Source organism: Scheffersomyces xylosifermentans, assembly GCF_036884685.1.
Source record: "Scheffersomyces xylosifermentans strain CBS 12540 chromosome Unknown RJT20scaffold_2, whole genome shotgun sequence".
Classification (NCBI taxonomy): Eukaryota; Fungi; Ascomycota; class Pichiomycetes; order Serinales; family Debaryomycetaceae; genus Scheffersomyces; species Scheffersomyces xylosifermentans.
Genome location: NW_027042940.1, coordinates 448,261 through 474,840, shown reverse-complemented (window position 1 = coordinate 474,840; position 26,580 = coordinate 448,261). Strand labels below are relative to the sequence as shown.

At 39.2% G+C, this 26,580-nt stretch overlaps 12 protein-coding genes across 12 annotated transcripts; 6 read left to right on the top strand and 6 right to left on the bottom strand. All coding sequences in view use genetic code 12, as the record gives it.

Annotated features, from left to right (window-relative positions):
• Window positions 1–185: 185 nt before the first annotated feature.
• RJT20DRAFT_125433 (multidrug efflux protein) lies at window positions 186–2,364 on the top strand. Its single transcript, XM_064916485.1, has one exon. The coding sequence runs from the start codon at window positions 322–324 to the stop codon at window positions 2,143–2,145; it is 1,824 nt and encodes a 607-aa protein (XP_064775703.1). The 5' UTR covers window positions 186–321; the 3' UTR covers window positions 2,146–2,364.
• A 611-nt stretch (window positions 2,365–2,975) lies between these two features.
• On the top strand, window positions 2,976–4,338 carry ARC35 (Arc35p). Its single transcript, XM_064916484.1, has one exon. It carries the CDS (start codon window positions 3,191–3,193, stop codon window positions 4,211–4,213), a length of 1,023 nt encoding a protein of 340 aa, XP_064775702.1. The 5' UTR covers window positions 2,976–3,190; the 3' UTR covers window positions 4,214–4,338.
• RJT20DRAFT_125431 (mitochondrial 37S ribosomal protein uS12m) lies at window positions 4,339–5,277 on the bottom strand. Its single transcript, XM_064916483.1, has one exon. The coding sequence runs from the start codon at window positions 5,055–5,057 to the stop codon at window positions 4,527–4,529; it is 531 nt and encodes a 176-aa protein (XP_064775701.1). The 5' UTR covers window positions 5,058–5,277; the 3' UTR covers window positions 4,339–4,526.
• ACP1 (Acp1p) lies at window positions 5,278–5,885 on the top strand. The gene has a single exon (XM_064916482.1). It carries the CDS (start codon window positions 5,323–5,325, stop codon window positions 5,695–5,697), a length of 375 nt encoding a protein of 124 aa, XP_064775700.1. The 5' UTR covers window positions 5,278–5,322; the 3' UTR covers window positions 5,698–5,885.
• Window positions 5,886–6,289: 404 nt separating this feature from the next.
• On the top strand, window positions 6,290–7,005 carry RJT20DRAFT_125428 (ubiquinol--cytochrome-c reductase subunit 10). Its single transcript, XM_064916481.1, has 2 exons — window positions 6,290–6,317; window positions 6,445–7,005. The coding sequence occupies exons 1-2, from the start codon at window positions 6,309–6,311 to the stop codon at window positions 6,670–6,672; spliced, it is 237 nt and encodes a 78-aa protein (XP_064775699.1). The 5' UTR covers window positions 6,290–6,308; the 3' UTR covers window positions 6,673–7,005.
• On the bottom strand, window positions 7,006–9,561 carry RTT101 (cullin). Its single transcript, XM_064916480.1, has one exon. The coding sequence runs from the start codon at window positions 9,503–9,505 to the stop codon at window positions 7,073–7,075; it is 2,433 nt and encodes an 810-aa protein (XP_064775698.1). The 5' UTR covers window positions 9,506–9,561; the 3' UTR covers window positions 7,006–7,072.
• Window positions 9,562–9,903: 342 nt separating this feature from the next.
• Window positions 9,904–10,948, top strand: RJT20DRAFT_25207 (uncharacterized protein). Its single transcript, XM_064919386.1, has one exon. The coding sequence runs from the start codon at window positions 10,106–10,108 to the stop codon at window positions 10,829–10,831; it is 726 nt and encodes a 241-aa protein (XP_064775697.1). The 5' UTR covers window positions 9,904–10,105; the 3' UTR covers window positions 10,832–10,948.
• Window positions 10,949–11,066: 118 nt separating this feature from the next.
• Window positions 11,067–13,088, bottom strand: RGD1 (Rgd1p; the record flags this gene model as incomplete). Its single annotated transcript, XM_064921392.1, has 2 exons — window positions 11,067–11,799; window positions 12,031–13,088. The coding sequence occupies 2 exons, from the start codon at window positions 13,086–13,088 to the stop codon at window positions 11,067–11,069; spliced, it is 1,791 nt and encodes a 596-aa protein (XP_064775696.1).
• Window positions 13,089–15,666: 2,578 nt separating this feature from the next.
• Window positions 15,667–16,593, bottom strand: CHS7 (Chs7p; the record flags this gene model as incomplete). The annotated part of the gene is made up of 1 exon (XM_064918718.1): window positions 15,667–16,593. One exon carries the CDS (start codon window positions 16,591–16,593, stop codon window positions 15,667–15,669), a length of 927 nt encoding a protein of 308 aa, XP_064775695.1.
• A 1,508-nt stretch (window positions 16,594–18,101) lies between these two features.
• On the bottom strand, window positions 18,102–19,904 carry MDM34 (ERMES complex subunit; the record flags this gene model as incomplete). The annotated part of the gene is made up of 1 exon (XM_064918717.1): window positions 18,102–19,904. The coding sequence occupies one exon, from the start codon at window positions 19,902–19,904 to the stop codon at window positions 18,102–18,104; it is 1,803 nt and encodes a 600-aa protein (XP_064775694.1).
• Window positions 19,905–21,927: 2,023 nt separating this feature from the next.
• Window positions 21,928–23,046, top strand: GPX3 (Gpx3p). Its single transcript, XM_064916479.1, has one exon. The coding sequence runs from the start codon at window positions 22,221–22,223 to the stop codon at window positions 22,767–22,769; it is 549 nt and encodes a 182-aa protein (XP_064775693.1). The 5' UTR covers window positions 21,928–22,220; the 3' UTR covers window positions 22,770–23,046.
• Window positions 23,047–26,474, bottom strand: RJT20DRAFT_114647 (chromatin-remodeling ATPase). Its single transcript, XM_064915805.1, has 2 exons — window positions 26,382–26,474; window positions 23,047–26,184 (listed from the first exon to the last, which is right to left on the bottom strand). Exons 1-2 carry the CDS (start codon window positions 26,400–26,402, stop codon window positions 23,122–23,124), a joined length of 3,084 nt encoding a protein of 1,027 aa, XP_064775692.1. The 5' UTR covers window positions 26,403–26,474; the 3' UTR covers window positions 23,047–23,121.
• Between the last annotated feature and the right edge of the window lie 106 nt (window positions 26,475–26,580).

Sequence of the window (26,580 nt, the reverse complement as noted above, 5' to 3'; positions counted from 1 at the left end):
CCTCCGTCATTTGTCGCACCGGACAAGAACTTCCAGGAACAAAGTCCGGCCCTAACAACTTGACAGCTGGAACAGTTCTCCTAACGGCGATAGAATTCCGCGCTTATCTCTCCATTCGTAATTAAATCCGCATAAAATATTATGGCTTTAATAAGCAATGCAAAAAAAAACGGAGACAGAAATGGAGCCGTACGGTTCTCCAGTAGATCTGTGGATTATAAGTAAAAGGGGGCTGCGAGATTTGCAGTTGATAAGTTTGTCGATAAGACCATAGGCTTCGATACTAGAGGAAGCAAAGAAATAGAAGGTAAGAAAAGTTCGATGTCAAGAGAAGAAGAAAACCACCAGGACGCTCAAGCGGCAGAAACACAACCTTTAAGTAATAACACCGATGCTGTACTCGGACATGCTGCAGAAGAGGTCTATGGGGCTTTGATCGATGAAAGCGATGAAGAAGACATGGATGAAGACGCTATCTGGCTCAGGGAACAGAGAGATTTGAATAAATCTATCCACTGGTTGAAGAGACCTTCGGTGTTGCTGATCAGTTTCGCCCTTTTCTTAACTGCCATGGCTCTTACTATCGGGGAGCCAGCCAGACAACTTATTACATATCAGTTATCATGTAATTCGGTAGCCAGAAATGGAATGTGTGACCCCGTAGCCTCCCAACTTCTTGTATCTACTGTCACCCAGTACCTGTCGTTTGTGGCAACGGTATTTGCCCTCTTGGCACTGTCTAAGATTGGAGAGTTGTCGGATCAATATGGTAGACAGCCATTTTTTGCTTTGTTTATCAGTGCCAATTTATTGCATAAGTTTATCAACTACTCTCTCTATACTCATTCTAAGACCTTGCCATTTGCTCTGTTGATTGCATCAACTGCTTTGGCAAATGTCTTTGGAGGTATGTCAACGTTCATAGCTCTTATGCAAGCTTACATCTCCGATGTATGTGAGCCTCACCAAAGAATTTACCAAATGGGTTTAGCTATTGCTTCTTTAAACATAGGTCAGGCTATTGGACCGATCATTTCAACTTTCATATCTGCTCAATTTAAGAACCAGATAACTGACATGCCACATTTCCACGTTGCTGCTTTGACAACAGAAGGTGAGATCAAGAGAAAGGACATAGCACCATTACAGGTGGAGTTAGCTATTTTCATTCTTTTGACTATTTATTCTGTATTCATACTTCCGGAATCAAGAAGCGATAAGGCTCAGACTAAGTCAAGAAGTAACTCGGTCAGTTCTAGGTTGTCTGGCACTTCTGGTAATTCAGGAAGAGGTGACGCATTCGCACAATTACAAGCATTGGAGCAGCCAACTTTAGCTGCTAGAGCTGGTCGCCTTCTTAATGTCTTTAGGCCTTTGCTCTTGTTGACTTACCCTTCGAGCGTAGTAAGTTCCAATAACAAACCCAGAGAAGGAAAATACCGTTTTGTAATTGTATCCACTATCTTACTTTCGGGCACCATTGCCTCTATGGCGTCGGCCTTAGGTGGAATGATCATTCAATATGGTATTTTCAGATTTGATTGGGGTACCGATGAGATCAGTTATACCTTAACTATATTCTCAACCAGTATGTGTTTGATGTTGATCGTTGGATCTCCTATTATCACTCACACTATCTTACGTAAATGGTGTGGATTCACTGTGATGAAACGTCAGCTTGACATGATTGATTTCTGTGTCATTTTGTATGCCAGAATCGTAGACGTCATTGCCTTCGTAGCAATGGCATACGCTAATAGCACCTGGCAGCTTATTGGATCCTTATCACTTGTATCTTTAGGAGCCCCTGGTGGCCCAACTGTTGCATCAGCCCTTCTTAAGTTCTTCCCACCTTCGAAGGTAGGAGAATTTTTCGGAGCCATGTCGTTGTTGGAGAATCTTATTGGTCTAGTGGTTCCATTCGGTACACTTCAAGTTTTCAAATATGGTATGAGCATTGGAGCTCCACAATTGGGTTTCTTGCTTCTTGCATTCGTTACATTTGTTAGTGTGATCGTCATTATTATAGTCAAGAGGGTGCTTGGATTGAACAGGTACTCCACTGACGACAATTTGGTGAGAAGCAGCTCTTTTGTCTCTTTAGCTAGTAGTAGCGGCTCCGTTCCTCCAGAGGCGCAATCCTAATTATTCGGTCGTTTTGTTGGTAAGCGGCTTTAGACATTAACTTCATTCAATTCTTGTGATACCCCCTTTGGTAATAATTTTTTAGATGTATAGTAATGATATAGTAACAAATAATAATTGAGAAGAACGAATCAGGAGATAAGATTACATGGACAAAGCTTGTCAAAGGATTTGTCATGATTTTCGGTTTTAGTTTTCGGTTTTTGGCGTATGATTCTTTTGGCTGCGAAAAAAGCTGCTGGGTACTACTGGATGTGATGGTGGGTATTAATCGGCTTTTTTAGTAGCTGAACAGGTTTGGGTTTTCTCTAATCTTCATAATCCATTATAGTACTTTATGAAGAAGGACTGTGTTCTTTTATTTGAAATATTTTTTAATATGTTGCAGTCACTATAAATTGTGTTCCTTCTTTCAGGCATTTTTTCAAAACTATTAAGAAATGTTACCAATATTTTTAAGTATTGCGACTAATGCTTTGCCAATACAGGGTACCACACTTCCTCTATCTCGCACATTCTTTGGTATCACAATACTATAAAGCATATCCTCTGCAAGACACCTTCCCCACTCTCTAACTAAGTATCTGCCCCCCCTCCCTCAGCAATAATTGTCAAGTAAATTAGTTAATCTCACAAATCTCTAACATTTCTACCACACAATCTTTACTCTTAATAAAATAAGTAGCTCACTGAATCACTTTCCACTACTCTCACAGTATGACTCCCACTTCACACTAATACTGTACACTTACACTCGCACTCCTTTTTCTGACTTCCCACACTTCCCACTTCCCACTTCCCTCACTTTCTCACGCTGCGGCACGGAGCTCCTCACAGCCAGTGACTTTTCCCTCACTCACTCCCAGCGGCTAACCCAGAAATTGTAATTTACTGCCATGTTATAAAGTATAAGGAGCCATTGAACAACGGTCAGAAGTGGCATCAATCATCGTGTTGCATCAATTGATACACGAATAAGTACCTGGTACTCATCAGCACATTGGTCCACCCACAAAAACAGCAATAACTACTACCCTCACACAAAATGTTACAGATAGAACAGAATAACCTCTTGATCCAGAAGACCCTCAATGAGAGAGTGTTCCCCGACGGAGAAGGACACAAGTCCCTTGATAGAATCATCACCGATTTCGATTTCACCACCTATCACATCTCAACCTTGCCAGACCAGAAACAATTGATTCTAGTTTCCATCTACTTGAAGTGTTGGGATGATTTGGTAAAGTACGGCGTCGTGGAATACTTGAACGGGAAGTATGCCAAATACGCCGATGTGTTGTCGGTGTTGAGCTCCAAAGACATCGAATCCAGCTACAACTATTCGTTGGTTCTTGACCTTTCTCAACTTGAGTCCAAAGACGACGAATACAAGACCGAGGTCATCGACCTGTTATCTTTCTTGAAGAGACATGCAATGGCTGCACCATTTGAACAGGCTTTCGCTCGTTACGACGAGTTGGCCAAAACTTATGCCAACGCTAACACCTACTCCGAAGAAGTTCAAGCCGAGTTACAGAACGAGAAGGTTTTGGTGATCAAGTACAGAGGTTCTGATGAATGTATTTACATCAAGCCATCTTTCGATAGAGTCACGGTAATATTCTCCACCATGTTCCAGGACGAAACCGATAAGATTTTCGGAAAGGTCTTTTTGCAAGAATTCGTAGACGCTAGAAAGAGATCCGTCCAGACAGCTCCACAAGTGTTGTATTCACACAAGGAGGCACCATTGGATATCCAAAATGTAGTACAGGGATCTAAAGACGATGAAAACAAGGGATACGTCACATTTGTGTTGTTCCCTAGACATCTCGTAAAGGGAGACAGAAGAGACAACTGTATTTCCCACATCCAGTTCTTCAGAAACTACTTCCATTACCACATCAAGTGCTCCAAGGCATACATGCACTCGAGAATGAGATTCCGTGTCAAGGAGTTCTTGAAGATCTTAAACAGAGCTAAGCCTGAAAACTTGGACGACGAAGGTAAGGCGATCGAGAACAGAAAGACTGCTAGTGGTAGAAGATTCGATAGTGGAAGAGCATAGAGAAGATGTAGAAGAGGTATAATACATGATTCAATGAATGAAATTGTAGCCGCATATAGTCTAGATTTGTGGAATTGGTAGCAAACGGAAAGTGCCAAATACATGTGCCATATGTTGATTTAGACTATGATGAACTCAATACTAGGGGACTCAATACTATTTGTCTATTAGGATGAATATTTACAGAAGAAGTATACTCCTAGGAGTACTATTTAATAATGATTTGCGTATGAAATCCGTCGCTTTGGAATCATAAAATTTGAAATGACACGGATTTACATGATTATCGCCCTGGCAGGTATTCCCTCTGGGATTACTGCTTAGGTTTCTTGACACCATACTTGGATCTGGAGGTGGCTCTATTTGCTACACCAGCCAAGTCATAAGCTCCTCTGACCAAATGGTACTTGACACCCGGAATATCTTGGACTCTTCCTCCTCTGACTAAGACAATATGATGCTCTTGTAAATTGTGACCTTCACCAGGAATTAACGCAGAGATGACATTGCCGTTGGTAAGTCTCACACGGCAACATTTTCTCAAGGCCGAGTTAGGTTTCTTAGGCTTAAGAATCATGACACGCAATACCACACCTTTTCTGAATGGAGCAGTTTCCAAATCCGGAGCCTTACTAACATATGGCTTGTTTGGAGCACCCTGTTTCCCATATTTCAACTGGTTCAACGTAGCGTATCTTTTTTGGTGACTGAATGCATTGGTAATCTGTGACGATATAGGTACATTAGAGCGTATGGAGGCCATATATGAGGTAATTGGCTGCTTTTTGAGCACAGGTGCGATTAAAGACGACACCCTAGCAGTGTTAAATAGAGACCTAAGCATTCCTGGGAGATATATTACGATATGACGCTAGGATACTCGTCATTCAGATGGTCTTCAAAATGTCCTTGAAAATGAAAAATTTCGTAGTAACAGAAATGTCGCAATCCCCAAGCGTCTTTTGAAGTTGAATGTCGCATGCTAAATGTCGCATGTTCAACATCAAATCAAACTTTAGAGAACTAAGAGGTGTTACAGAAGAAGGTCATGACAAGAGGGAGATAGTTTTAGAACACTTACAGACTTGTATACCTATATTTATTCCACGATGTTCAGAAACACATTATTGAGAACCTTGAGAACTCCTTTGGTCACTAGACAACTGCTCAGAATTGCCTCTGTTGGTGCTGTTAAGCCATCATTTGTTCGTTTCTACTCCGGCTTCCCACCATTGGACAGAGATCTTGCCAGAGAAAGAATCTTGGAATTGTTGGAAGGATACGAGAAGGTCGACAAGAGTAAGGAAATTACCGAGGAATCGTCCTTTGTTCAAGACCTTGGATTGGATTCTTTGGACGTCGTAGAAGTTGTGATGGAGCTTGAGCATGAGTTCAATATCCAGATCCCGGACAATGAAGCCGACAGCTTAAAGACTGTTGGACAGGCCATTGACTACGTGCTTGCACAAGAAGATTCTGTCTAAAAGAAGAATATCCCCATTGCATCCACATCATCACATACGACTTATAAAACGCAATATATGTAAAATATAATATACGAAAGATTAAAAGACTTTAAAGATAAATGATTAAAGCAACGTTGTAAAGAAGAAGACGGAGGATTCGGGAAAACCACCAACTTCTTTAAGAGAAACCTATGGGACTTCCATTGTTAACTTTCTGACATCGATTCAATGTAGAACCATTGTGACTATAGTATCATAAATACTCGCGCTAGTTAATAGAAGCAAGAGAATAATTTTGTTAGTGTTTTTTCAACACAGAGAATAGAGTACCATCAATATACCCAGATGAAAGTTACAAAGTATTACAATTTTTACTTCGATAACTATATACAATGAAGAACTTACCGTCACTTAAGACATTCACAAACCTCTTATACTTAAACTACCTCTATTACACTATTTGACATACCATCTATCCCCCGCTATACCACTACATTATATCTCAGGTGCCATAATCACGTGACTCTTCTCAGCCAATGGAAAGTCAATAAATTGTAAGTACTGCGAATTGAAAATGAAGTCTGTTTTAAAGGTTAATAGTGTTGTGGATAAGAAGACAACGAATAAACATGGTTTCCGTATGTAATTGGAGGAGAGATTGGATGGATAGCATCAGAAAGATGAGCAAAGAAAATCTCTCGAACTGAAATGGATTTTTTCCCTTGAAAATCGACCGAAAACAGTGGTTACTAACAGTTTCTATAGTACATTAAAGCCCCAGCCTACAAGACGTTGAAGAACTTCATTGGTTTGAACGCCCAGAACGTTCGTGCCTACGTCCCAGACCTCATCTTTTGGGGTGGTGCCGCCGGCGCCGGTGTTGCCACCTTCGCTGAGGGATGGCCATTGTTCCAACAGGTCTTTTTCCAGAAGATCCCATACTTTGGTAAACACTGGATCCACGAAGTCGACCCAGAAGACATCCCAGTCTAAGCGTTTCGCCGGTTTCACAAGCATGAACAATACGTACATCACTAGCTTTAGATTTTAATTTGTTGGTGACTGAAAATAAAATAAAACACTTTAGTTGAAGTTATCATAGCACATTCTAGTTAAGATTACGAATTGATATACACAACAGTAATATATATTATCATTTAGAGATGGTATGGCTAGTGGTGAATCCAGTCTAGGTAGATTAGATCTGTAGACAAGCATGTTGTAGAATTGGTAAAGTGAAGGGCATTGGTTTTGATAGTGTAGATTCCCATTCTCTCTTCAATCATGAAAAAACATTATCTGAGACCTAGTTATCACTTCATAAATATATAATTCGTTAATAATTCATTACAGTACTTTCTATATCTCTTATTTATCAGATACACCAGTATAATTATGGAATATATGCTAACCGTTCCGAGTTGACTCTTCTTACGTATTCATTTTCTACCAAGTCATCTAAGTTTCGTTTCAATTCTTGTATCACGACTGGACTTCTCTTTTCAAGCTTTTCAATACACTTGTTTAAGAGCTCAGTTACACTCATTTCTTTGAATTCTTTCATAACCTTGACTATTATACTCTTGAACTCCTCTTGTCTATTGTGCTCAATGACTCTATTTGTCTCCTGCTCAGAAACTGCGATCGCAACTTTTGCAATGTCCTTATCCTTAGGTATTGGGATTTTGATTCTATTAGATCTATCTGTAAATTTGTTGTTGAATGTGTAAATGGCATTGTCATCGCGTGTTCGCAAAAGAATGCTATATTTTTCAGATGATAAGGAACTAAGTATTCTCCTGAGGAGCTTACTTCCTATTTTGGTTGCTTTTTGGATTTCATCGAAACTATAACTCTCTCTGTCATTGAACAATAGAATTATCACTGCTTGTAACAAATTAACGACAAGCTCTTTTGAACCACTTTCGAATTCGGCATTTATCGAGAGCTGATGCAAAGCATAATTGGACCAGTCCAATTTCTGGCTTTTGAACCGCTCTCCCATTGCTTCATATTTACCTGTGAATTGATCTATAATTTCTGTAAGCTCCTTTGGAAGTATTACTTCAGTGTCCTGTTTTGGAATATCTGGCCAATGATTCTTCTCAAGAATCAATGGGGTGAATTCAACAGGCAGAGAGGACAAAAGCAGGGAATATACTTCTCTTGACTGCACCAAATCCTTAAACATCACTTGGAGCCCGACATTATCTTCATTCTCCCCAATAATGTCTAAAAGCAGATCGGCAAGGTCCTTCTCTTTGCTGAAATCAGTCGTTCTACTAATCAACAAACGTTTAGATAAATCTTTTTGGTATAGCTCTGTGAAGTCTCTCTTATTACTCAAAGCTTTAAATACTACCAAGACAGTGTTTTGAAATTCTTCAAATGGCATGTTAATGTTGCCCCTACCCTTGAAATAAGCATCGCAAAATCTACAAAGCTGGAATACGACATATGAGTTGTTAGATCTTTCATTTAATGCTTTGTGGAAAGAACTACGCAGCTCGAATTGAAAAACTTCGTCGTCTTTGAAATTTTCCTTTGCTATTGCTGCATATTTTGTAGCGATCTCGTTTAATTTCAATAATACATTTTCTCCCGAGCTCTTACAGGCTTGAATTGTATTTTCTACCAGTCTCTCAATTATTGATCCCCAGTGGAAAAGAAGCATGGGAATAGTTTCCAAAGTATAGTCATCGGACGAACTCTGGCAGAGAGTGTATAATCTCAGAAGAAGTTGTTTTGAATTTTGCAGGTCGTTGCTCTGGATCAAGGAAGCAAAGTTTCCTTCCAAAAAGGAATCAAAATCGTCGAAAATTGTCACGTAACGTATCTTCAATAGAAGTTCACGTAAAAACTTACGCGTATGGGCACATTTGTCAAAAAATTCGATTTCGTTAGTTATTCGTGTGCATATTCTGGCGAAGTAGTTATCTTCTTGAGACCATTGTGCTCTCAATTGAGAGTAATGATTTGCTATGTCGTCGAGAATTATTTTATGAAGCGTTATGTTGTCTTTAAAATTCAAGCGAAGAAGCGTTCTTGTAAACTCCTCCAGTACATCAGTATAAACTTCGAATTGGATACGGTCTCTTCTTAGTAATAAAAGGTATCGTTTCAATACTTCTTGGGCAATTTTGTTTTCCTTTCCTTTATTAGCCAAAATGTCACTGACGTAGAGAGTAAGTCCATATTCCATTATTGTCTTCTTGCTACTATGAGGAAGAAGATAACCTCTATCCAAATAGAGGAAAAGTTTACCTAGCAAGCGCAATTTGGCCTGCCAAGTGGAAAATATAGATAAGAACCGTACCGACCATTCGAGTATATTTTTTGGTGGTTTATCCTCGTGGAGATCGTGATTGGTCTCTGTCTCCATATCCTCATCCTGCGCTTGAATCGGTGATGTGTCAATTTGATATTCCACAAGTTTGATAGTTGATTCTTTGACCTCAATGTAATGCAGATCCAACTTCTCGTACAATAGCGCTGCAAGTTTCGACTGCTCTGCGTGTTTAAAACGACAGATAGCTTCAACTTCTTGGTAGTAAGCATTGTAGCTTCTGGTCAATTGCTTTCCAGCAAGGACAAGGTCTATAACTTCCTCAGCAGACTTCTTGGTACGGTTTAGTTGATCTAGCACGAATTCTTTGGCGTGGATATCAACATTCGGCTTGCTTCTTTTATGGCTCGTAGTAGTACTACTCGTCTCCAAACTGTCAGTTGATCGGTGCAACAGAGGAGAGAGATGCGACGGAGTTCCTTCCCCGCGGAGACCTGAGTTGGATTTCCCAAAATCTAGAATTGACGAGACGCTGCTCATTACCTTCTAAAACCTTTCCAGAACCTATAATTATAATCAATACGTGTAATTCTCCAATAACAGAAGTGGTTGTAAAAACATTATTTACCCTACAAATTAAGCAGCCTAAAGGGGACTTTGTATGAAGCACTGATAGTCCTGTATCTGACGATAGAATGTGTGAGAGAGAGAGAGAGAGAAACAGTACTGTATACATATCATCTACAGTGAGTATAAGAAATCAGTCAAGTGCTACTAACAGTGGATAGAATTTAATGAAGGTAATAATGGTTATGTTCGTGTTCTTTCTAAGAGCAGTGTAATTTTCAGTGTAATTTTCAGTGTTATTAAGATTTTCGGTATAATTTACAGTTTAATAGGTTTAATAGGAAATTTTCCAAGGATTTGAATTTGGTATTTTCATAGAATTACATACATATATTGGAATTAGTCCACCAAGGCGGATACTACTATTTGCACTATTAGGAAAGAACTACTATTTGATTGACTATAGAGCTATTTTTTTTTGTGAACTGCGGGATTGAACTCAAACCATAAGGAGACTCCCATTCCATTTGCTTACTCAACAAAACTCGTTGAAACAGCAAGTATTAATTAAAAATGACCAACGATGAAATAGAGCCAAAGCAGCTCACCACAATCTACAAGAAAAATGGCTCGTTTGATAAGCAACGACGCAGCCTCTTACAGAACTTCAAACAATCAGAAACTCATGCCAACCTCCTCCTAAAGTTGCGTATGATGATAGAAAATAAGATTAAACAGGACCCCTCTATATTAATGAAGAATAAGGGTAAAATGGGCGCTTTGATTCAAGGAGAAATCATTAACGAACACTTAAATAATGGTAATTCAAGCGCCAGCAGCACGGCCAGCAATTCTAATGCCAGAAATGGAACAGGAACGGGTCTACTCAGCATTGTCGACAAAGACATACAGGATAAGATAATAGACTCTCCTGAATTTCACAAATTACTCCGAGATGAACTAAAGGATATACGAAGAAAACTACAAGGCATAAGTGACCAGGATTACAAGGAACAGTTGAAGAAAGAAGCAGAAGAAGAAGCCATACGGCAGGAACAGAAAAAAGCAGAAGCTCTTGCAAACGGAGTTTCTATTGAGAACGATTATAAAAACAACTTCAGAGTCAAGACTTTGTCAACTACCCATAGGATCGTTAAACCTCCAAGATTTAACTTCAGTACCAGAAGTATCAGAGAGCAAAGAAGTGATGAAAGCAGTTCCAACAATGTAACAGAATCCAGCAATGGAAGCACAGATAACAGCGCAAAGACTCCGAAGCTGGCATTCTTAAAATACTAATAACAATAGCATTAAATAAACTCAAGTCTAGTGGATATAGAATCAATAATGTCCGCATAATATTAGTATAAAGATAAATTATAGTTTAACTAAGTAATTGTATACAGATCTAACAAAGAATGAAATCTGGCATTATGAATAATACTGGGTTACTGTTACAGATATCGATACTACCGCATATCAAATATAGTTGCGAAAGGCAGTTGATAGTTTGAGTCGAGCGTAATCATAAAATTTAATCGTCCTCATCAAATATCTCTGATGCAATTAGCATCAATTCTTCGACTACCTTAGCCTTGTAGCTCAAGTCTTGTGGGTTCATGGAGTTATCATTCAAGATGGCTGGGCCCCAAATAATGGCAAGACTTTTAGGCGTCATTCTATTAGTAGACTGATGCGAAGCAACGCGGTTCAAGTGGAAAATAAGAGCTCTCAAAGTGAAGTAAGCTCCATCGGGTAAGTTAAACACCAAGTGATGCAATTTTTTGGCAATGAATGTTTCATCCAAGGACTTAACAGTCTCAATAAAGGATTGACAAAGCTCCTGGGTGAGCAATGGTTCAGGTAAACTGGAGAAATACACCTTTATAAGAGAGGCAACACACACTATATCAGCATCATGAACATTGTTTGGATCGATGTTACTGCCAATGAGTAGGTAATTGGTGAATTTCTGGTCAATCGATTCTCTTAACTGCTGCACCGTATTCTTATTTCCACTTGTTCTGTAAATTCCTTCAAGATCAAGGCCATGTGTCTCGATAACTTCTATGCACCTTTTTACAACCAATGGAACATTGTCAATACCAGCAAATTGAATTACAACTTCTATCGAAACACCAAACGTCGGTTGAACAACAGGCAGCTGACTACCAAAAGTTTTTGGGCCCTTTAGCTCAGGCGTGTTAGAGCTCGAAGCAGGGTCAAGCGACGAGTAACCAAAGCCAGTTGATTCGTTGTTAAAGTCCCTATTTGGAGAAGCCGCTACAGGGACTGGTGATTTAGTTACAGCCAAGTTATTACCATTAGAATTGGTAGTAGCTTGACTGCTATTGTTGCTTGGTGGAGGATATGCTACTGGACTGCTGCTGCTGACACTGCTATTACTGAGGTGACTTATGTTATTGCTGTTGTTATTGGAATTGCCATTGGAGTTACTGGAACTTATCGAGACAGTGGGTACAGGTGGGAGCATTGACAGACTCTGAGTAGCAGGGGAGCCAACCGGTTTCGATGCCAACGCTGCTGATACGTTAGTATGATTGTTCTTTGGTTGGGAATTATTACTAAGGAACGGCTTGCTGATACGTTGGTTTTTTGCTAAGGAGGGATGCATGACATATTCCACAGGAACTAATTGCTTCGATATCGTTGTTCCACTCGTTCTGTCTGATATTACTAAGTACTCGTACAAATCCTTTTCATTGTCGATAGAATTAGCCATTGATTTGATTGAAGGCTTATTAGGTTGAAGGGGACTGACTGTGACTCCAGAGTTCATGATAAGGGTCTCTTCCCATGTGGCATACTTTTGCAATTGCACATTCATAGCTATGTCCATTTCCAAGATCAAGTTCTTGAGCTTTTTACTATTGGTAGGTCTATGAATGACAAGGATCTCATCCTTAAGCTTTTTGCATGTTGTCACTTTCATTTTATAGTCTTGGTCAGCTGCATCCACCTTTTTCAGAAGATCGTCTTCTTGCTGTTCTACCGATTTGTTTTTCAAACTGAATGATTTCTTGTTCGGATCACTAGTCTTGAGTTTCTCTAAATCATCACAGAGATGGTAGTACTTTTGCTTAGCTTTCTCAGCGGCCAAAATTGCATCTGAGCATTCCTTTTCCTTCTTCTTTCCTTCATCTTTAATCAATTTCCTTGATCTTGTAACTGTAGCGATGAGAGACGAAAGTTCGTCAAACATCACAGTCAATGCCTTGACGTAGGGATTGCCAACATCGTAGAGTTTTTCGTCGAAGCCAATGATAGCGTCAAGTTTCAGGGAGAAAGAATCTGACTTGAGTTTGGAGGCGTGCGTCTTGAAATTAGCTCTGGTTTGAACTGCAAATTTCTTCAACTGAGTGTAGTGCTCATCTTCTATCTGGGCCTTTTTCTTGATGTATTTGGCGAATTCTTCGCCGGTAGTGATTGACTGTTTCAAGCGGGTGAGAAGAATATCCAATGAGCCATCACTGTTAAGAATCTCGTGAATCTTGTCCTGATCGAGAAGTGACAGGGAGGAGTTATCGACAGCCATCGTTGGGTATTCAAATTTATGCTTTATAAAACCGGATGGTCAGGATAGTCCAAATAAGGATAGCGGTTGATTTGAAGTAATTGAGCCAAAAATATGCTGATTGTGGTTGAATCGATTGTCGGTAAGCTTTCGGAACTCAGTGACAGATCAGTTGGATGATTCGAATCGTATAATGCCGACGAGAGAAACAAGGCTGTTTCCTTGTTTGCGTTTGACGGTTGATCGATTTGCCGCTAGGGGTACTATTATTGTACTAACGGAATTGTTTGACTTCCACTGGGATGAACCTAAATGAACAGGATGTTTGAAGTACTTGACTTCTGTGGGGTTTTCTTCGCGAAACAAGAAACAGCGGGGGAATGCAAAAACCTGACGGCGGTTAATTATTCAGCGGACACAAGTAATACAGCCTGATAGCAGCGTTCTTTTAACTTTAGTGACTGATTGGAAAGCGATCAACAGATCCAAAACGATCACGTAAAAAAAAAAACCAATACAAGAAACTGATTCGAAAATAAAACCGTATACCGACAAGTTTAAAAAAAATTGGAGTTGAAATCACTGCCAAAATACAGAGAGTGAGTTTCCCAAAATAAACTCACTCCAATAACAAACACTAGCGAGCAGTAGAGAGAAAAATGTTTATGTTTAGAGTTATACAGTGTCACTGTTTTCTACCAGAATGGGCAGTGTACAGGGAAGGGAAGAAAATGGGAAGAAAAGGGAAGAAAAAGGGACGATGTAGTATAGGCAGGATGGAGGGTGGAGGGAGGGTGGAGGGAGGTACAGAGGTTGAGAGAGTGAGGTAGAGAGAGATATAGTAGGGAGAGATACTGTAGGGAGAGTGAGACATAGAGAGACAGTAGTGAGACTGGGGGAAGACTGAGAAACACTGAGGAAGAGAGTAAAGTCCCACCATGTGCTGAGGAAAGTTTTACATTTTACAGCGTGTGGGGAGAGAAGGGGGCTGGACGAGACTTGGTGAAGTAGGGCAATCCATAGCTACTTGAGTATGTTCGTGTTCGTTTGTAAATGACAGAGGCATTAATACAAATACAGATAGTGGACCAATTAGAAAAGCACAGCAAAAGTAGGTAGTAAAACGGACTACGGAATACGGATCACGAGAAAACGGAGAAAATTCAACTGGATAAACCAATTTACAGTAATGTTCTCAATTGTATGGTAGTCGGTTGTCATGTACAGCAGCTATCCATATGAATTTATCTGTAGAGATAGTTTATGGAATACTTATTACTAACGTAGAACACATAGAAACAGCAGCATTCTGTTCCAAAATCATCCAAGCTACATTGTTAGCTCGGTTTGTAGAGTACATATCATGAGCTTATTCTTGTCCGTAACAATTCACAATTCACATCACAGGGATCACATACTTCACACCAAAGACTCTCTCACATGAACTTTTATACCCCGATAATGTATGACGTAGTGCGGGCTGTACATTCTGCAACATCAAATTATTCCTTTCCAGTTGTAAATACTACCAAGTCAGTCAACACCACGAACCACAGCACCAGATCAGAACCAAGTTCAATGTGAACGGAACGTCAAGAAATCCATCTACAGCCAAGATCTGCATTTCCAGCATCACAAACAATGCTCCTTACAATAACAATAGTGGAACAATAAATTTCATCCCGCTATGTGCTGTAACAAGCTAGCGAAAGGAGGTGTTTCAGTGCATATGGCGTGTATGCAAGGATGATGAAATAGTTAAGCGTAATACTAAAACAGACAGAGGGTCCTAAAATGGATTGTTCCAAAATACTGTAATACAGCTGTTAGTAGTACTGGGAGTGGAATAAAATACAGAATAAGCTACAAATGGTTGCAAATGGTGCTATTGCTTTGTATTAGTGCTGATGTTGGAAGGATTTTTTGTATTGGTCTCCTGTTGTTGTTCCCCTCCATAAGGACAATAATCATTGCAATTAGATTTTGCACCCTCTGTATATAACGTATGATGTACACATAACTATAAGCAGAAAATCGTAATAGACCAAATGAACAAATCTAAGATCTCCTCCAATGTCATCATGTTGAGCTAATATTTCTACTAATACCTTGAAAATCTTTGCCTGAAATCGTTGCCTGAGAGTAATAGAGTCTTCTCCCCTCTCTATGACGTAGACAATCGAATCTCTCAGGAACAAAATATCGATAATTTGCTGACCTACTCTTCAAAGCGGCAATTTAAACCAAATTGCGTATCGCGAAGTGCCTACTATTTACCTCTCGCTACAAAGAACAAGTTATCTTGACTCCATGAATTGGAACTCTATGAATAATATGTGCCTTTCACACATACCATTAACCATATAAAATTAATAAATAAACCAATAGAATAGTTTGGCGACTTGGCTTTCAACAAGTTGCAAAACGGCAAAGAAGGAAATGGGATGGAAAATAGATAAGAGTCTAAAAAAGGCATCGTTTTTTTTCCAACTGTCATTAAGAACGACAGTCATGAACTGAATGGATGAAGATTATGATATTTGATTGATACCTTTTTTAAACTATGCTGAGTTGAGACTAGCTTGGAGTGACGGATGACCTAACCAAAGAAAACACTAGATCTCTTTTCGTCGTCACCAAACTCATTGACGCCATGCTCGACATTGGCAACAGAAAATTCCAAATCATCAGTAGTAATCATGTCCCAGAATTTGTAGATCATCATAATAGTGAAGACATTACATAAACTACCAAAGAAGAGACCGTCAATGTAATGCGAAGCTCCCAGACAGATTTGCTTGCTGAATTGATAGGTGAGGAGTTGACCTGCAACAAAGAAAAATACTCCGAGACAGATGGCTCCTAATGGCCAGTATGATTCAAGCGCAAAAATGACTAAGATTACCTGCGAAATAACATAGGCAGCCAAAATGACAGCATTAATAACGTAGCTTACCACAAATAAAGTGGTTGTTTTCCTGTCGTCTAAAGCAGTATTCCAGTGCTTGAATGTGATGAGTGCGATGACGAAGTTCACGATAAACCAAACAACAGTAATACCTCTAAGGGTCCACATGGATTTCCTGGTACCGTCTTCCCAGAATTGGAAGCATAAAATACCGTTGAATAGCAAACAGATGCAGACTGCACTAGCAAGTCCGATTTGAGCACTAACAAAATAGGCGTATGAAGAACTGGATGGTGGACTGACACCACAGTCAACTATCAATGAAGACACAATTAAACTGAACAAGATATACAAGAAATACAACATTTCTGTTCTGCCAATAGCTGTGTACTTAGCACGAACGTTATAGATAATGATTAATATGATTATAAGACCACCAAAATGGACGAAAGCGTTTCCAAGCTGGAATATCATGGTGTTAGCTAACTCGACGGATCTGGCATAACAATCAGGTAAGATTCCTCTAGTAAAAGCAGACGTTTCGTTCACTGAACCCAAGACAGAGCAAAGGGGCAAGGCAGTACGACTACAGATCTCGTTAAAGCTTCCGAAAGTCATTGTGAGTTTTGATGATGTGAATGATGATTTGTTGTGATGTTCTGAGATTAATGTGGTACGATCAAGCGAGTGTCGGGCCTAAGTTGATAGATGTGAATGAAATATAGTAGGAAAGACCAGGGTGAATAGTGTATATGTTTGAATGATCTGTTTTTAGGGTTTAGGAGTTTTCAGCCGAGTTTCGTGATGATCTGAGATGTCTAAAACAAGGTTTTCAATGGGTTTGGTTAAACGGCGGTAAGGCGTGTTTTTAATATAATCACCGGGATTTAACGAATGTACAACAAGAGCAAGAGCTTGTTGGAGTTAATTTGCACGACGGATTGCTGAGCAGTACTATTATAGACGTATTGGAGTCTTTATCACTTCTAAGACCTGAAAATGAAAGTATCTCGGATTTTTTGTTCTTGTTCCTGAACTCGTTTCCGCAATGCCAACTGAAATAAGACGTGTACAGCGGGACTTCTGAGCGACTGTGAGTACTTTCTGGCTAAGCGAAGGCGGCAAAAGGGCGATTTTCAGTGGTAATACGAACTGAGATGGTTATGTGACACTGTAGAACTATGTAAAAATACAATCTTCTATCTAAGCGCTGAAAATGTTCTATTAGTGAACCTCAAACAAAAAGGCAGCTGTGAATCAAGCAATTTCTGCATTGGGTATTTTGTTTACTCAGAAAAATTTTCTTTTGTTATTTTGAGCCTCGTTTTGGATAGTTTGCGACCGTCCCGATTCGTACTAATAATAGTAGTAATAGGGAGGACAGGATAATAAAGGGCGAGGAGGGCAATAATAATATATTATTAGGGGGAGCTAGGGGAGTGAGGGTAGCTAAGAGGAGCAGAGATGAGGATATTATGGAACGGAAGAATGAAAGGGGGGCTCTCGGGCGGAACGCGGTAGAATGTCGAGGGAATCCGTATTGGGATGCCCCTATTGGGGACTTCTTGGTCGTGGTGAGATTTGCAGTGTGTGAGATAGGAGGGAGAATTTTGGGGCCAAAAAAGTGGTGATGGGGTTAAAAATAGAACCTATTGACCCGTAAACGGATGGAAAAGAGTGCCTAGAATAGAAAGGGAAATGGCACTTATATAAAGCTAGTTACTATGAAGAGTTGGAAGAAATGGGAAGATATGGGATGATATGGAGAAAAGGAAAAAAAATGACAGCTCCAAGGAAAAATTCAGTTCCCCCTGACTACTGCTCGCCTCTATCTATTCCCAAGATAATTACAATTAATTGAAGTTTTTAGTTCCAGGTTTCTAGTTGAATGTCTGTGTATACTGTTTGAAAATACCACCTATAAAATAAATAACTATCCCTCGAAGAAGTGAAAATGTCTTAGCAAAAAATATACAGTAGAAATAAATAAGTAGCCTAGAGCCTGCATTCACAAGCAATCTGATCTGTTGGGCACTAGGCCTAAGGTGGTAGCAATTTTGTAGCAAGTTAAGCAAACTGATGTTTTAACAAACATGGGAGAGCTTCCGAAAATAGACACCATGATTTTAATGTTGATAGTATGGAGGAGGAGGAGCAACAACTTGATCGGACTCAAAAAGTCCAGTTCCGTATTGCTGATGCAAGTCCTTCTTGATAACTGTGGCCTTTTCCAAGTTGAGTTCTCTCAATTTGTTGTTGACCTTGTTAATATCAATGTAGTTCATAGATTTCTTTTCTTTAACCTCTCTCTTGACCTCCTTCCTTATTGGTGAGGTAGATATAGGCTGGCTAGGTGCAAAATTGAAGTAGTTGGTACCCAAACCAACTCCGGTCAACAAAGATGAATTGCTGTTGGTTGAGGGGGCACTGGCATTGTTATGGTGCATAGTCTGTTCACTAAGAGGTTGATAGTGAGCTGCGTTGTTCTTCATAAAGTCGTGATATAAGTCGCGTGAAATCCTGACTGGAGTTGGATGTGCGATTAATTGGGGTTGTTGTCTTTCTTCTTCATCAGAAAGCGAAGAAGCAGTAGACATAGGCATAGATGCAGCGGCAGAAACTGCAGCTGACAACATGTCTTCGTTGATCAAAGTAGATGTATCTGATTGGATTGATACATCGTGTGTGAGATCTACAGAAGTAGCATTGCTGATATCGATAGTAGACAAATCGTTTGCAGGTACAGATACATTAAGAGTGGACATGTTGGAAGTGATATCAGGTGAGGTAGTTGTAGGTTGAGTCTTCTTAGTTCTGTATCTTATGACTCTTCTCTTTGGTTTCACCGTTGTGGTACTCTCAGCATTGCCATTCTTATTGTTATTGTTTGCCTGCTTGTAGAAGCTGCTGGCTTGGATATTCGAAATCTCTTTCAACACCTGATTGGTTCTGTTGAAGTTCTTGTCATTTATCAACAATTCGATTGGAATACCATTCGAGGCAGCGTTGTTGTTGTATGCGTTATAAGTTTTCAAGTCGATCTCATGGAGGTTCAAGTACAATGAGTTCAATAAACTTGGATAGTTCTTCTTGAATTTATCCAAATGAGATCTCTGAATTATATTCTTAAACTTAGGTATATTCAAATCCAAAGTTTCTCTGGCGTTGAAAAGTTGAAGATTCTTTTGAAGGTTCTTAGATGAGTAGATGAAGTTGTTGAACTCGTTATCCGAGTCAAGAGATGTAGTTGTAGATGTGGAAGAGGTTCTATGTGTGGAGGAGAATTGAGCATACAATTCATCGGTGTTGTTTTCCAAACTAAGGTACTTGAGTGAGAATTGGTGGATTAATGTTGGCAAAGTCTCTCTGAACAAATCTCTGATTTGATTCTCAATTTGCTTCTGAAGGAAATTAGCTAAAACTTGTACGGTGTCGAATGTAGAACTTACCTTAATTGAATCCAAAGGATCGTTTCTGAACACAAGAGTTAACCCCTTCGACTTTGAGAAAACGATGATTCCAATTCCACTAATTTTGATATCACTAAGTTTCAAGTCCAAAGGGAGGGCAAACTGCTCATTGGAAAGCAAAAAGTTTGGTGTTACGAATTGTTGGTCAATTTCCTTCTCCATGGAGTTCGAGTAGTAGATATTTAATGGATTTGCTTGCACATTGGTATGCAAGGTCAAATGAAAATCTCCTTCGTAATTGATTTTAAAGATACCACGGAAACGGTCACGACCCAATTCACCTATTTCAAGGATTTCGAAATTTGGAGCTATTTTACCGAAGTTCAAGTCCTTGATCAGGATATTGGATGCTAATATATTAGGGGACTTTCCGGAGTTGAGTGCCGACGTAAGAAGGTCTTTCGTCCAAGAAGTCAAAGACTCCGTTTCCAATGTTTTCCAGTTGACTTTAAAGGACATCTTGTTCTGTTTGTGAATATATACTACGATAGGTGGAGCAAAATCTCCGATGGACACACCGAACGACTGGACACGCTAGATGAGTTCTGATTTATAGGTTTCACCCCTTGAAAAGTGGATATTCTGGGGTTACTCCGATGGCGCTTATTGCAATAGACGATGAGTGCAAAAGCCCTTTCTAAGAAGTGCGGATGCTATGAGATGACAGTAAGTCACTTAGAACATACACAGTAATTACCAGGGAAAGCGTTGTAAAAGTCAACAAAGAGAGTGTTCACTTAATAACGTCTCGATTTCTGGAGCGTTCTATATATTTAATCTGGCTTCAAACCTTGTGGAGATGGTTTGTGTGACACAGAGAAGTGGGTTGTTTTTAATTGGCTAATTATATAAAAAGATTTTTTTTGCGCTAACAAAATCGTGTGATTGAAGTTTTTACATGGAACCGCGGAGCGGCAAAACTAGGAGACGGAGATGGTGGACGCACGACTTTGGATGACTGATTAAGTAAGCAATTATGTCAATGTGGTGTTTTTGTTTCCCAAACAAGTCAAATTGGCTGGTTAAATGTGACATTAATCATGTGCAGCATCGGCATTAAGGCTCCGAAAAGATGATGGAAGAAAATGAATGGGGAGGATGAGTTTAGAGTGAAAGGAGGCGTTGATGGCGCCGGAAGACAGGATGGTGAAAAGTTGCAAAGGAGCCAAAAGCAATTCCTAAGGAAATTCTAAGTTTGTGTGTGCCGTCCTTGTTAATAGTAGTGTAGATGAAGGGAGGCAATTATGATAGCTATTATGTGCTAGTATGGATGCTAACTCATTTAACACAATTTCACCTTCAGGACTGATACCAATTCTGACTCCGAATGTCAGAAGGGGTGAACTGTAGCGGCAATTTTTGATAGGTTATTGTATTCCGCACGACAATATAAGCATTACTTAGGGGGTAGGACTTAGAGATGTGAAGAAGTGAGCTGAGCATCCAAAATGATTTTCATGCTAATAGCTGCAAATTTTCAGGAAGGTCAAGGACCGATAGAACTTGCTCAAAATAACTGAAAAAATGACGGCTCATCTGTTCATAATAGTCCTCTCAGATTTTCAAACGGTTCCTTTCTCTCATTTGCTTTTGGCTGTTTCTTACTTCTTGGAGTTCAAATAAAGAAAGATAACTGGATTCTCTTGTAATGGTTCCATCGTTAGTATAACATCCCTTAATTGGTTTTATAGTATTGCATTCTTCTAAAGTTTTTCCGTGCTTAGATTTAACAAACGTCGCCATGCCATTCGAATATTGCATTTCTTCAGTAATACCCCACATTCCAAAAATCGGACGAGCTTGTGTCAGACATTAGATATTAATTTTAAGAATGGAATGCTACCGATTGGATAATGAAGAAAATAGACGTTTTAAAAAAATAATTAGCCGTTTCTTAAATCGTACGTTCTGTTTGCTTCTGCTCCATTTTCCAGACGGAACATTTGGGAGGGGTTCAGATTGAACTTAGTTACATTGTGATTATGCTTTCCAGTGCCCTTGGCCATACCGCTTAGAGCTTAACGCAACCTTAAAGGCTATTTCGACTCTACCTTAAGAAAGAAAAAAAAACTGCTTGTAGTAAAATATTGCCCGTGCTGTCTCTGTAGATTATCATACTACCATTTTTACGACTTTGTGATAAATCTCCGGCTTCGTACTTTTCATTGCTATCTTATTTTTATGTTTTAAGTAGTGTAAATGATTTCTACTTGACTTTTCTTCCAGCCAATTCAGAAACAACTAGTAATTTCCCACACAATTGGTTGCAAATTCCTATATGACACAATAGACATCATCAATGATATCACGTGATTACAATTTTACCGGGATTTGAATACATATATACGACAGGCTAAACAATGCTAACAATTAAGCTATCCAAAATACTGAAGATTCAAAAATCTCTTTCGGAGAAGAAGGAATTACATGCATAGAACATTCCACGTAAGTTTCACAGTCTAAACTTGAATTTGAACCTCATTTAATAAACACTTTCATCATAAATCATGGTGTTACCATCCCAATGTAAGGCTAAAATTTGTCACTTAAACGGCTCTGTTCCTGCAGACTGTCCCGATATTTCATAGCAAGACTATGTAATTAGACTATTTGCTAGAATAACGTGTTCCGGACTTTTACATTATCTGAATTGAATAGTGGTATGGTCAAATAGCTAACCGAGTCCTGCTATTTGAGTGAATACTTTAAGCTGAATCATTTCTAAGTTGAGTGGAGAAATCTCTGATAACAAACTCGTCTTTTGGTATAGTTCTGATGCCTGTCAAGTCTACTAATTCTGCTACCGGAAACGATAAGATGGGCGAAATACAAAACGAAGAATCACATTTCTACTCTTACAGACTACTCACTAGTTCCAATGAACCCGTAGACTTCAGTAAGTTCAAAGGTAAAGTTGTGATAGTGGTGAATGTTGCAAGTCTATGTGGCTTTACACCGCAATACAAAGATTTTGAATATCTATTCCAAAAATATAAAGATCAAGGGTTGGAAATTATCGGATTCCCATGTAACCAATTTGGTCACCAGGAACCTTCGGAGGATGCCGAGATTGCATTATATTGCCAGCGAAACTACGGGGTGACATTCCCGATTATGAAGAAAGTTATTGTGAATGGAGACGACGAGGCACCAATCTATACGTGGTTAAAGAACCAGAAACGAGGAGCAGTTGGGTTCAAGGGACTTAGATGGAACTTTGAAAAGTTCATAATTGATAAAAAGGGAAATGTTGTGGCGAGGTTCTTATCTACAGCTACCCCGCTTGATTTTGAGAACTACCTTGTTAAGCTCTTGAAACAGTAAGCTTTAGACTTTCCAAGAACCAGTAAAGCATATTTGTTCAGATGATGGACTTCAAATTGCCGTGGAAAGTTTTGGAAATAATATTGAAAGGTAAAACTCGGAAAACTGCAGTATATCTAAGAACCATATTACAACAAAACTGACATGTTCTTCTGCTGTCGGACAGATGTCTGATATTCGCCGACCTTGTCTCACTCTTCGATTAATTCCGGCCATTCATAGAATATGTATTCAGTAAATACGGACAGGGTATGGCTTGTATAATTTAATGATAATGTAATAATAGTATATTATTTGTATTTTATAAATAAGTATAGTCTAAAAATATGAATGATACGACCGTTTTGTTATATTACTTCTTCTTTTGTTGTTTCTTTTTCTTCTCTGTAACATCTGGAGTCTCTTCCCTTTTCCTCTTGCCGTTTGATGATGTCCCGTTGGATGTGTTTGGAGCTAAGTCTGGATGGATCTCCTTCAATATGCAACCAAGCAATGTGGTACATCTTCTGGATAACTCTGATGTATTCCTGCTTTGCAAAAAGAAATCAAATTGGAATAACGGAGAGTCTCTGATGGCTTCTTTCATGCGTTCGTATAAATCAGGGGAATCCAAGCCAAATCTATATAACTGAACAAGTAAAAAGCGATCTTCTTCCTCTGTGAATATCCTCTTATTGGTAGTTGCTGGTGGGAACTTCAAGACCAACTCTTGCAATGGATATTTGTATTGGGATAATTTTCGTCTCAATGCCTCTTTTTGTAATTTGATTTTCAAGATTTTTTCTTCTCCCAGTTCAATCTGATTTATATATCTTTCGTAACCTTCTATTTCTTCATAGTTTTTCCAGAATGCCTTCGCATATTCTCTGACTTCCTCTAATGTTTTGTCTTCAAATTCTGTTGCTATCAACGGAATTGAATTGCGGCCGTATTTAGTGCAAACCAGAATGAAATGAGTAAAGTCTCTTCTGTTCCAATTGCTATAGCCTTGAGTCAACAATTCTTCCTTTAAACTTCTCTCTTCATCAGTCAAGGGCCTTGAGTTGTCGATTTCCTCTTGTTCTAACTTCTGCTCAATCTTTCTCTCTTTTTCAGTTCCTGGTTCACCAGCTTTAAGTGGGACTTTATATTTAATTTGCTTTTTGTAATAGTTTTTCTCTAACTCATACAATTCAAACAACTTGGCAGGATAGAATTGGTGATCATAGATGTTTAATTGCTTCGGTGGTCTTGGCCCCGACTTTGTTGCGCCTCCGGAAGATGACCTACCACCAGTGTTTAGCACATCCTTATAGTACATATCAATTGAATAATTCTCTTTACGCTCTCTTTTTCCTGGATTGATCCAGGCATGACCAATATTTGTAATAGCGGTTGGTTCTTTCTTTTTGAAATTTTCTCCATTCCACTCATAAACGGACTCGTCATTAGTGAAGTGTTGTAAAGCATTCAAGTTCAATTGAGAATATTTATCGTTTAATTCCTTGGTTTTGCTCTCCGATTGTTTCAATATTTCTTCGACATCTACGTCGTTGCCATCTTCCTCTACATTATTGAACATGTCAGCAGCTCCAAACTGAATCATATCCAATAATTCATTCTTTGAAGCTGCTTTGCTACTCTGTTGTCCGTCTAATCCTCCAGAATTTCTACCTTGCTGAATGACCAATTGGTCTAGACGAAGCTTCTGCGTTGCTCTCTCTAACACCTTTTCCTCTATAGCGTTCTCGGTAATGAATCTGAACACTTTGACTTGTTTAGTCTGACCGATTCTATGGGCTCTATCCATCGCCTGCAAATCAGCTTGAGGATTCCAGTCGGAATCAAAGAGAATAACGATATCGGCACTGGTCAAGTTAATACCCAATCCACCTGCTCTAGTCGTAAGTAAAAAGACGAATTTCTCACTTCCTGGTTTGTTGTATTCATCTATGGCGTTGATTCTATCAGCATGTTCAGTTTGCCCATCAATTCTACAGTATTGAAACTCTCTAAAGAAACAGTAATCCTCTAAGATGTCCAACATTCTACTCATTTGAGAGAATATCAACACTCTTGAGCCTTCTCTTTGAAATTTCTTCAATAATTTATCCAAGATGACCATTTTTTGGGAGTTGAAGACCAAATGTTCATCAGTAGTGAATGGGGGACCTGGTTCGGCTCCTTCAAATAAGTACGGATGATTACAGCACTTTCTTAATTGCATAACAATATTGAGCAATCGGGTCTTACTTTCTTTCTTGTTGGCTCCATTTACAGCATCTATGTCTTTTTCTAAAATCTTCTGGTACCATTTGCGTTGCATGTCACTCATTTTTATGTAGACGTTCATTTCTTGTTTCGGTAATAATGACTTCTCAACATCTGCCTTTATTCTACGCAAGAGGAAGGGCTTCAATACCTTGTGTAATTGCTGAACAACTGTGTCCTCGTTTTCAGCATCATTGGAGTCATTCTGGAACCACTCGTCGAAAGATTCGTTGTCAGCAAAGACGTCAGGAAGAATGAAGTTCAAAAGAGCCCATAATTCACGTAAGTTGTTCTGAAGTGGAGTTCCGGTAATCAATAATCTATTCTTTGAGTGGAACATACGGATAATTTGTGACAATAAGGACTCTTCATTTTTGATTCTGTGGGCTTCGTCGATGATGATATATTCCCAGTCGAATTTACGGAAAGTTGATTTTTCTCTAATCACGATTTCGTATGAAGCAATTATAACATCAAATTTACAAGTCAACACTTGGTCCCTGATTAAGTCGTGACGCTCGTCCTTGTCACCTTGAATAACGAGCACCTTGATATCAGGAATCCAACGGTTAAATTCACGCTTCCAATTGTCTAACGTAGATTTTGGTGTGATGACAATATGTGGTCCATTGATATGTTTTATGTAACGGAGATATCCTATGAATGAAATGGTTTGTAAAGTCTTACCCAATCCCATTTCATCTGCTAAGATTCCAGAGAGGTTATTTTCGTACAACAGAATCAACCAGTTCAAACCTTGGATTTGATAAGGTCTGAGCTGTCCGTGTACATATCGAGGTGATTCAGTGAATTCCGTGATAGTGGCCGTAGCCACTTCATCGTTCAAGAGCTCTGCATCCTCTTCTTTTTCGGTTTTTCTTCTTCTAGCTGATGCTTTGTCTCCATTAGATTCTGTTGTTGTGGAATTAAGCTCATCCACTATTTTCCGGAATAGCGGGTCCTTGTTGGCCTTAGCTTCAATGAAATGCTTGAAAAGCGAAGTGAGACCAAGGAGATACTTGAATCTGTGAGAAGTTTTTTCTACATCTACAATCTGCTTTTCCGATTTGATGAAATACTTCGCTTGGTTGGAATTGTGATCTAGAACGGAAGAGTCTGATTTCTCCTCGCTTTCAAGGAGATCGTTCAAGTCCAATGACGGTGTCTGGTGTATTCTAGTTAGTAATGGCGGTCTCAGGTAGTTAATTAAGTGGAAACATGACTTCGCTTTGTAATTGTATTCAATTATATTCAATTATTATCACTTTGCTTCATCATGAATTTTGTACTATAGTAAATAGTACACAAATAGTCCCCAAGTCAAGACTAATCCACAACAAAGTCTCCGCGTCGGATACATACCACTTCCGGTGTTTCACTCATCCTGGTAATTGGTCTCTTATGTGGTTCTTCTGCTTCTACGACGTTCTCTTCGAAAGAAAACACAATTAAACGCCCAGCTCAAATCAACGTTTCTTCAAGCGTTCTTCTCAATGTTCCTCTGTGCGCTTTGCTCAGTTTTTTCGCCAGTGGGAATTTTTCGCGCGGAAGCGTGGATGTT